This window comes from Benincasa hispida, chromosome 5 (genome assembly GCF_009727055.1).
Source record: "Benincasa hispida cultivar B227 chromosome 5, ASM972705v1, whole genome shotgun sequence".
Lineage (NCBI taxonomy): Eukaryota > Viridiplantae > Streptophyta > Magnoliopsida > Cucurbitales > Cucurbitaceae > Benincasa > Benincasa hispida.
The window spans coordinates 53,819,565-53,830,188 of NC_052353.1; the positions used below are offsets into that span (position 1 = coordinate 53,819,565).

The 10,624-nt window shown below is 29.0% G+C and overlaps 1 protein-coding gene and 1 long non-coding RNA gene across 3 annotated transcripts; both read right to left on the reverse strand.

Moving 5' to 3' along the window:
• Window positions 1-227: 227 nt before the first annotated feature.
• Window positions 228-2,323, reverse strand: LOC120077655 (acetylserotonin O-methyltransferase-like). Of its 2 annotated transcripts, none has more exons than XM_039031611.1 (2): window positions 1,481-2,323; window positions 228-573 (listed from the first exon to the last, which is right to left on the reverse strand). In XM_039031611.1, the coding sequence occupies exons 1-2, from the start codon at window positions 2,243-2,245 to the stop codon at window positions 322-324; spliced, it is 1,017 nt and encodes a 338-aa protein (XP_038887539.1). In that variant the 5' UTR covers window positions 2,246-2,323; the 3' UTR covers window positions 228-321. The 2 variants fall into 2 exon arrangements, with proteins under 2 accessions (XP_038887539.1, XP_038887538.1); XM_039031610.1 differs by having other exon boundaries at window positions 228-621.
• A 5,158-nt stretch (window positions 2,324-7,481) lies between these two features.
• On the reverse strand, window positions 7,482-8,310 carry LOC120078401. The gene is made up of 2 exons (XR_005482003.1): window positions 8,235-8,310; window positions 7,482-7,677 (listed from the first exon to the last, which is right to left on the reverse strand). It is a non-coding gene; the product is annotated as an uncharacterized LOC120078401 (long non-coding RNA).
• Between the last annotated feature and the right edge of the window lie 2,314 nt (window positions 8,311-10,624).

The window sequence follows — 10,624 nt, forward strand, 5'->3', positions numbered from 1 at the left end:
GGACTATTGAGAATGCGACAAAAGTTTTACATTAGTTAATAAGAATATGATGGTATGAGGTCTTTTGTTTGACCCCAAAAGTAAAACCATAAAGGTTTATGTTCAAAATGAATAATATCATATTAATGTAGAGATATTTAGATCAGATGTATTATCTCTTATGTTAAATATAATCTAGAACAAAAATTTAGTCTATACGAATGAAAATTACATAAAGATTTAATACATTGAGACAAAGTAGTAGAAATAGATTAAAGACAATAGTGGATGCAATAATCAATGCATATGTGATCCAAGAAGAAGAAGTTGTTTGTTTCTGTTTTAAGGGAAACATTGAATAAGTGATTGGATAGGTTGAATGGGTGTAATGGTGTATCGAGTGAAGCCAGCTGCATTGATAACAAATGCCCATTCTTCAATTGTTCTTTCCTTCCCTTTATTTGTATGAGCCATCATCACTAGGTCAAACATCAATCCCACATCTGATACCTTCTTGTTTTCACTCTTTTCTTCAATTATTGCTTCTACAATTATCACCTTCCCTCCACTTTTTGGAATCGCTTCCTTACATCTCTTCAAAATTTTAATACATTCTTCGTCATTCCAATCATGTAGAATCCACTCAATTTGAATCTCAAAAATTCAAAAAAATTTTAAATATTGAAGTCTCGTTTGATAATTAATAATTTAATTTTTCTTTTAAATCACGGTTTGTACCTTTCTTTAGATTAGAGGAATTGAATTCTTAGTCAAATTTCAAAAACAAAAATAAGTTTTGGAAAAGTATATATTTTTTAGTTTCCAAAACTTGATTTGATTTTTGATTTTTTTTTTGGTAAGTAGATGATAAAACAAGAAATTTAGAAGTGCAAGGAATGTTTATAGGCTTAATTAATTTGTAAAAACTTAAAACAAAAAACTACCAACTGATGTCTTGACACTACCCCACTTGTAGTTTTAAAATTTTGTACAAAATCCAAGTAAATGAGTAAAAATCAATATTAATCGGAGAAAAAGAGATACTACATTGATTTGAAATGGTGAAAATTCACTTTTTGACCTCAAGAGGTTGTCTTGTTGGCAACAGCTTGGAGTCTCTCAATCATACCAGCTTAGAGGTCCCAAGTCTTGAATCTTTGGGTGAGCTTAGTACTAAAATTTTTTTGTCTTTGAGTTCAAACAATGGGACGAGAACAAAAAGCCTTCAAAATAGTGGATCAAAGTTCCAACTCTCATAGATTAAAAAATAAAATTTTTTTGTCACATTCAAAATCACTCCAAAAACATGATTTAAAAAATCATATACCAAATCAATTTTAGCGATCTAAAGATTATGTTCTAACAGTTGTAATATCAAACATCGAATAATTGATTTGGAAATATCAAAATGAGTTTAACCATTTTAAAACTATTCCCAACAAAGCCTTACCCTCAACAAACAAAACACAAATAACACACACATATACATAAATATACCAACCTTGAGGAAAGCAACATCAGCTTTTGGGACAAAATCAAACATGTTACCAGCAACATGCTGCACATTCTCATATTGTGGGGAAGCACACACAACATGAGGAAGATCAAAGTTAATACCTTTCATCCATGGACAAGCATTCACCAAAATGCTCAAAGTACTTCCATTTCCTCCTCCAACATCCACCAAACATCCAACTCCATCAAAAATATCCCCACACCCTTCAAGTATAGCAAAAGCAATCACCTTAGCATAACAAGCCATGGCCTCATTGAACAACACATTATGTTCAGGATTTGCTTCAGCATAGCTCCACAAATCCTTTCCATGAGCAATCTCAAATGGAAAAGTCTCACTGTTCTTTAAGTGAGCACTCAAGTTAGGCCATGCTGCAAGCATCACTGGACTTGTTTCCAGTAAAAGCAAAGGAGCCATGGTGCTCTCAACATTGGTGGCTAGCAAACGAGACAAAGGTGTTTGTGAATAAGCTGTCTGGTTTTCACCAATGGTTTCTTCTTTGAAAATTCCACGATGAATGAGGAATCTCAAGATGCGGTGAAGGAGTGAAGAAGAGCAATTTAAAGCAGAGGATAAGTGTGACAATGTCATTGGGCTTCCATAACTTTCTATAATGTCAGCAATTTTGAGGTCTATTACACATTTTATTGCTGCCATTTCAGTGAATCTGAATATGTATCTCCACATTTGGACGATGGCTTGCCCATCTTCTTCCGTCTTTGATGAACACTCTTTGTGCTTAACTTCCATTTGATGTTATAACTCTCTTTACCTATGTCTTCAAAGTGTATTCAATTCGAGTATATATTAAAGAGGGAATAATTTATGTTCTACTAATACACGCTTGCTTTAATCATTTCTTTAAAGCTCAGATATGGTACATCATTCCAACTAACATGAATTATTTTTGAGCATGTTTTGTTTTTACTCAAATGCTTTTTAGAAAAAATTTGGGGGAGATTACTCATATAAAAATTATTTGAAGTCAAGAACACGGACGCTTAACTTTGAAGTTTTTATAGTTATAGCTAACGCATGGTAGAAACGAAATCGACAAGCAAAAAAAGTGAACAATAATTATAGATATCATCAGCTTTAAGACCCTTGGACTTCAAAATTTTATTGTTCGATTTTTTTTTTTACCAGAATTTTTCTGTCCCTTACTTTGATCCAAATGTCTGACTTTCTCTAATTGATTAGCCATTCATAGGATGATCGTCAACGAAGCCTTCTCCTCAAGACTCTTCTACTCTTTGTCATACATGAATACCTTTTCCGATTTCTTAGACAACGATGTCCACAACCCCTATTGTTTTATCAAGGATCGTATCTTGATCTTTCATAAACCGAAATTGTTCATTCTGATAAGCTTATTGTTTTTCATGTTCACAACAGATATTTTTGTTTGTTAAACAAAAACGTGGTTTTCGAGCCCTTACAGTTTGGCTCTTATTCTAGTTTGTTATAACAAAAATGAAATCGACAAACAAAAGAAATATGAATAGTAAAGAACAAAGTAGAGATTTACATGGTTTACTAATAGTATGTTAGCTACGTCCACAGACACAGAGGGAGAAAATAGTTTTATTATTAGAAAGAAAATCATATAATACAAATATACAAAGGTGCCAAAGAGATTAGAGAGTTTATAATTTGTATATAAGCGAGACCCATTCTTGATCATTTGAAGTGCCAAATAACAGATTCAATGCATTCCGATATTTAAAGTACCATAAAAAAAAATGAATCTCATTTTTATAGATAGTAACTACTCATTTCTGTTGAGCGTGGTTTTATCTTTAGGATCTTTTGATCACGTTTAAATGCAATATAAATTTATTCCTCCTATACTCGAATGTCCTATATCCTATATAGTTTCATTGCATGGTCCACATTATTACATCAAGATAAGTACTTGAAGGCCTTGCCATCGGTTCATTGAATAAATGATGATACATATAAATAATAAAATGACAAAAAAAAGGACTTTTTTTTTTCAAAAATTCAATAACTAAGGTAAATTTTGACGTGATTTTTGTTTTTGAAATTTGTATTGGTTATCTCACAAGTTTTTTACAACTGTTTTTATCTTTTATAAAAGCATTATTGAATTTATAGCAGACTCTAAAAAACCAAATTTTTTAGAAGTTTTTTTTTTTTCTTTCGTTTTTATTTGTAGTTTTTAAAATTTGACTTAAAATAATTTGAATAATTTTAAATAATAGACAATAAAATAAAGAAACTCAATACGTTCATAAGCTTAATTTAAAAAATCTCTAAAAGTCAAAAATCAAAATATTATAAAATGGGCTCTAAAATAAAAATGTTGAAAATAGAAAAATATAGGGAAAAAAAGCTACTTGTGGCCAAATATCCAATAACTGAGCAGTGATACAAAAGAAGCAATAATGAAACATGCACATCATCCTGCTGGATGCACACAATAATGCTCATTTCTTTTTTTTCTTTTTTTTTTAGGCTAATAAGCAAACACGTGATGAACGTTACGGACCCGTTTGATAATATATATATATTTTTTATTTTCTATTTTTATTTCTCTTTTTCAAAGAAACTGACTTATTTAATAATTATTCCTATTTCTTATCGATAAATTTTAAGAAATATTTCTCGAACCGGAGATATATTTGATCAGTTCAGTTTCTAATATATTTTTGCCATTTCAAAGTTTGTATAGATTTATGTTTTGCGATGAGAAGGTGAACACTCTTTGGTTTTACCGATATCTATGTCCATTAGTGTCTATGATTGATAGTTTTTAAAATTTTGTTATATTTTATAAATATTTGGTTTATTTTTCTATATTAGAAAATAACACTGATGGACATCATAGAAGTTTATCATTGATAGATCTAAAATTTGCAATATTTTATAAATATTTTGGTTCATTTTTTTATATTAGAAAACAACCCATATTTATATGTAGGTTTTAAATTTTAAATTTTAATATTTCAATATTATTTTATTTTTTGGACAAAATATTATTTTTAATTTTCAAATTTCAAAATTTTAGTTATGTATATTTAAATATTGTTTTAATTTTGAATTTTAAATATTGCAATATTCATATATGTATATTATTTTAATTTTGAATTTTTTTAGTACATAGAATTTTACGATGTATGAATTTTGTTCACTAAAACATTCATTTAACTTCACTTTAATATTTTACAACTACAATATTTAGGTCATGTTTGGATTGACAAGAAAAAAATGTTTTTAGAAAAGTCATTTTCATTTAAACGCTTTTAATAAAAACTCTTTAAAATAAAAACACTTACATGTTCAACAACTCTTTCTCAAGAGTATTTTTATATACAAGTTTGTTTAGTTTGTTATATACTAATATTGTTTTTATTGATATCAAATTATTATAAAGGATGACTCTAAAATATTATGAACTAATAATGTAAAATAATGGTCGCGAAAGATGGTCACTAAAATTCGTGGTGGTGGTTGGAGTTGGACACCAAAGATAGTGGTTGGAGATGGTCGTGGGGCGGTGATTGGAGTTTGGCAACGTTGATGGTCAAAGGTGGTGGCTGATGATAGAAAAAAAATAAGAAGAAAGTCATAGGAAAAAATATGAGAAACAAGAAACAATAAATAGTTATCAAACAAGTTCTTGTATCTGTTTCTTTTTCTTTTTCAAAAAATAAAAAACAGAAATAATTACCTAACATATTCCTATTTGTAGTTCTTAAAAAACAAGTAATGGGAAATAAGAATGAGGAAACGAGAAATGAAAACGTTATCAAACATATGTCCTAAATATTTTAATTATAATTTAAGGGTAAAATATATACTTTTGGTTCTTAAAGTTTGGGATTGATGTCTATTTTATCCTTAAATTTTCAAAAGTTTTAGTCCCTAATGTTTGAAAAATAATTCTAAAGGGTTCATGTGTTAAATTTGTCATTAGTTGACTAACAAAAAAAAATAATGTGATATTATTGAGTTGACAATTTAAAATGATTTAAAAGGCATTTATTCAATTTATATTGTTTCTATATCATGTAGCAATTTTTATTTTTATTTTTTTTTCATTTTCTTTCTTCTCCATACTCTCTTCCTTATAATTCTCCCGTTGTACAATATTATATTTTTTTCATTCTCTCATTCTCCCCTTCTTGTTATTTTTAAATGCATAAGCAATCCAATAATTCCTCCCTTTTCCTTTTAAGGGGTATTGGGTGTTCAATTAGTTATTATAGTTAGTAATTATAATAGTTTATAGGTTAATAATAATTTGTGTTTGAGATGTAGAATATTTTAGTCTAGGTTATAATAGTCTATATTTGGGATGTAGACTATTTTAATCTAAGTGAATGAGAATGAAATATGATGGATAGAAAGTAGTAAACACTATAGCAAAAAGGGATTTGAAATAGTAATCTTGTACGTGTGAGTTATAATAGTTGGAAACATCAACTATTATAATTGGAACTCCAAATAATGAGTAGACTATAGCAACCCACTGATAGCATCGAAAATGTGCTATCTTGATCTACTTAATTCGAGATCGTTCTTAGTTTTTATACGTTTGTTTAGTGATTTTATAGGTATCGCGAGCAACTAAGAGGTAGAGCTAGGCATTAGAGTCAAAATGGAGCTAAAATTGACCAAAACAAAGCCCAGATTCATTAATTGACAAAAAAAACATGTAAAAATTACAATTTTTCCTTTCAGTGCATGGGGCATTTTCTCGAGACCATGTTTTTCTTGAAATGCATTGAGTGTCGTGGTGTTGCTCTAGAGCGTTGGGTGCTCTGAAGATCAACACATGCATCTGTCCATCGATGTTATTGTAGTATAATGGCATGTATACCCACCTGTCAATTTCATTGGTGGAAGTTTGTCGCCAACTCTCACTTAAATAAATTTTGTTTCTACCAAAAAGTGTAGTAGTGGTAGCATGGGTCGAACACAGGGAACCGTTGAGTTTCTCTAGTAAAATATTCACAGTTAGAGGTAGAGGGGAGGGGGAGGCTTTGAGATTGGGTTGGTTACAAGTAAAGTGTTGACATAAAAATAAAGAAAACAAAGAAAGTTGTGAAAATTAATGAAAAAGACCTAGCTTGGGTTATTGCGAAATTTTCCTATTTAGTATATTCAATCATTGAATTCTCATAAGTTGATTTAAGTTTTTTGTTTATACTTAACCAAATTAATTAGAAAAGTTAATTAATTGTCCTAATTAACTAATTAGTCCAAAGTGAATTGATGAGAAGCCTGCGAATCCAAATTGGCCTAATTACATTAAGATCTAGGGTAAAGTTAAGTTGATTATTTAATTTTTAAGCGCATAATTAAACATTTAACTAATTTCCTCCTAGGTTGATTAGAGCAATGTTTATCGTTATCGATTCACAAGCTAACCTAACTTATTGCCTCTTACAGATTAACATACAACAGCATGTCACTTTAATTATATGCCAATCTAAAGCAGTAATCATAAAATCAATAATCGCAAGATAATATGATTATACTCCATTAACTCATAATGGAAATCAACAAATACAAATAAACCAAGTTCAAATACTCACAAGTTACACAAAAAGGAGAAAATCCTAAAACCCAAGCAGGAATGAGATACCTTAGCTCATAATCGGCTTCAATCGATAAGGAATTGCTTGAGTACATTCTAAAATAAAAATCAGAGGAAAAGTAGAGAGAAAAGCTGTGAAAATAGGTTGGGATTGGATATCATAACCCTAGGCGGCTAAGATAATATTTATAGAAATTGCACTGATGCACAGTGCTCTTCAAAAGAATGCTCTCGAGTGGAAGGTGTCGTCTAACGGATGGATGCGCGTGTTGATCTTTGAAGCGTCACAACGCTCTAGGGCAGCGCTGGGATGCACAATGCATTGTAGAAAATGTAACGACCAGATCCTTACATAATAAGGTTCGACCGCTACGACATGCATACTTAGATTTTCTATCATAGGATGCGTTTTGGTAAAAATTTCAAAAGAACACATCCAAAATTTTATGAATTAAGTATCAAAACTATACAAAAGTTTATTTTACAAAATACCAGGATCCTTAAACATTAGCGTAGTGGAACAAAATGCCTATATGACTAAAATAGTGAGTTTGATGGTTGGCCACTTGAGCGATGTCCAGTCATGCCACCTATGCTGTGTCCTTACCTACAAAGTCTGTAAAATAGGATGATTATATAATATACTCAGTAAGTAGTTCTCACTTAAGGTAGTAACCAAATGCACAGTCACATGCAACATGTCATGAAAACATATGATTGGGACCCAAAACATAAACTTATAATAACATGAGGTGGTCGGTTATGCCTCCAACGTAAGTTTCTCCGCCCTGATAGGAAGATGATGACTTAAGCGAAAACTAACCCATTTGATGATTAGCGGGTCATGCAGTCAGTAGGGCCAGAGTCGCATCCAACATCAACCATTAGCATAAACGTAAGGTTGAATTAGCGGTGCAATCATACATACCCTGCTAATCCTTAGCATAAAGATAATGTATGATTGGGCCTAGAGGGGTGCAACCATACATGTCCTGCTAACCCTAGAAGCATAACCTTTATCTAATTAAAATTTAATCTTATGAACAAACATAATGCATGGGGTCCCTTGATGAGAAACGTGTTTTAAACATGTAATGCAACATAAATAAGAACTATATATCAAAGGTACACTACCATAAAAAACTTAAAGAGAATGTGAGATAAACTACTTACCTTTACTGCAATCCTAATTGTTCCTTATGGTTTGGTCTTGAAATGATCTTGATTTTTTTTTTTTTTGTTAACAAAGTGCGCCACTTCCCTATTTATAGGGATGTTTTTCCGACTTCTCTCTCTATATATATTTATTTATTTATCTTGTTTTATATTTATCTTTTTTTTTTTATGTTTATCTTCTTTTATATTTATCCCTTTTCTTCTATTTTTTTTCTTCTTTTATTTTTAATGTTCATCTCTTTCCTTTTTTTCTTCTTTTTTTATATTTATCTTTTATTTTTAATGTTTACCTTATTTTATATTTATCTCCTTTTATATTTATTTATTTATTTATGTTTATCTTCTTTTATATTTATCTCTTTTCTTCTTTTATTTTTAATATTTATCTTTTTTTATCTTTTATCTTTTTTTTTTTTATCTTTATCTTTTATTTTTAATGTTTACCTTATTTTATATTTATCTCCTTTTATATTTATTTATTTATGTTTATCTTCTTTTATATTTATCTCTTTTTTTCTTTTTTCTTTTTTTTATGTTTATCTTTGTTTTATTTTTAATGTTTATCTTTTTCTTTCTTTTTTCTTTTTTCTTTTATTTTTAATGTTTACCTTATTTTATATTTATCTCCTTTTATATTTATTTATTTATGTTTATCTTCTTTTATATTTATCTCTTTTCTTTTCTTTTCTTTTCTTTTTATGCTTATCTTCTTTTATTTTTAATGTTTATCTCTTTCTTTTATATATATATATATATATTTATCTCTTTTCTTTTCTTTTCTTTTTATGTTTATCTTCTTTTATTTTTAATGTTTATATCTTTCTTTCTTTTTTCTTTTTTTTTTTCTTTTTTTTTTTATATATTTCTCTTTTATTTTTAATGTTTACCTTATTTTATATTTATTTATTTATTTGTTTCTCTTATTTTATATTTATCTCTTTTTTTTTTTTTTACGTTTATCTTCTTTTATTTTTAATGTTTATCTTTTATTTTTGTTTGTTTGTTTGTTTCTTTATTTTATTATGTTTATCTTCTTTTATATTTATCTTCTTTTTATGTTTATCTTCTCTTTCTCTCTCTCTCTCTTATATATATGTATATATTTATATATGTTTATCTTCTTTTATATTTATTTTTTTAATGTTTATCTACTTTTATATTTATCTCTTTCTTTTCTTTTCTTTTCTTTTTCTTTAATGTTTTATATTTATCTCTTTTTTTAAAAAAATGTATCATTATTATCTTAAACCTTCTACATATTATTTATTATTATTATTGTTGTTGTTGTTATTATTATTTATTTTAACCAACATACATGTATACATTGGTATATATTTTTTTTTATTTCCTTTAATTTATTTCTTTACTTAACCGACATAGTCATATCATAATTTATTTTGCTTTAGAAACTTACTAGATTTTTCTTCTAAAATATCTTTCTATGTCATATTTATTTATTTATTAGATATTTATTGTTTAGATATTTGTTTAATTAAGATTTTATTTGTCAATTATTCAAGGATATCTATGGACCAACTTTTAACCTTATGTATTAAATCTAAAATTGGTCTTCTCTAACAAGTCTTACAAAATAAAAAAATTTTAGCTTGTAATTTATGCACATACTTGGGTTGTTACATTCTTCCCCCTTAAAACATTCTTCCTCGAAAGTTTCTTGGTTCCTAAATAGATAAGGGTATTTGGCTCTCATTTCTTCTTCTCATTCCCATGTAGCTTCTTCTATTTCTTGATTTCTCCAGAGAACCTTCACTAAACTTATTTCCTAATTACGAAGTGATTTCTTCTCTCTTGCTAGGATGCAGATTGGAGTCTCTTCATACTCCAAGTTTTCACTTATTTGTAGGGGTTCATAATTTACTACATGTGATGGGTCAAATACATATTTTCGAAGCATCGATACATGAAAGACATTATGTATTGTAGAAAGAATTGATGGTAACATCAATCGATAAGCCACTTGGCCAACATGTTCTGATATTTCAAAAGGTCCAATAAAGCGGGGGCTAAGTTTGCCTTTTCGTCCAAAACGCATAATGCCTTTCATTGGTGCTACCTTTGGAAATACATGATCTCTTACTTTGAATTCCAACTCTTTTCGACGGTTATCAACATAACTCTTTTGTCTGCTTTGAGCTGTTCACATTATTTCCCCAATTAACTTAATTGCCTCTGTTGTTTGTTGCACCAACTCAGGTCCCAGTAGTATTTGCTCCCCTACTTCATCCCAATGTACTGAGGATCTGCACTTCTTTCCATATAGGGCTTCAAAGGGAGCCATACCAATCGTCACCTAATGACTATTATTATTGGAAAACTCTATAAGGTGCAGTTGCGAATCCCACGCTCCAGTAAAATCCAAAGCACAT

Excerpts from the sequence above, each read along its gene's own strand:
- LOC120077655 (XM_039031610.1), bottom strand. The coding sequence starts at position 2,245 with ATGGAAGTTAAGCACAAAGAGTGTTCATCAAAGACGGAAGAAGATGGG. Across the intron at positions 622-1,480 it reads CTGATGTTGCTTTCCTCAAG|TGGATTCTACATGATTGGAA; the intron begins GTTGGTATATTT and ends ATTCAAATTGAG.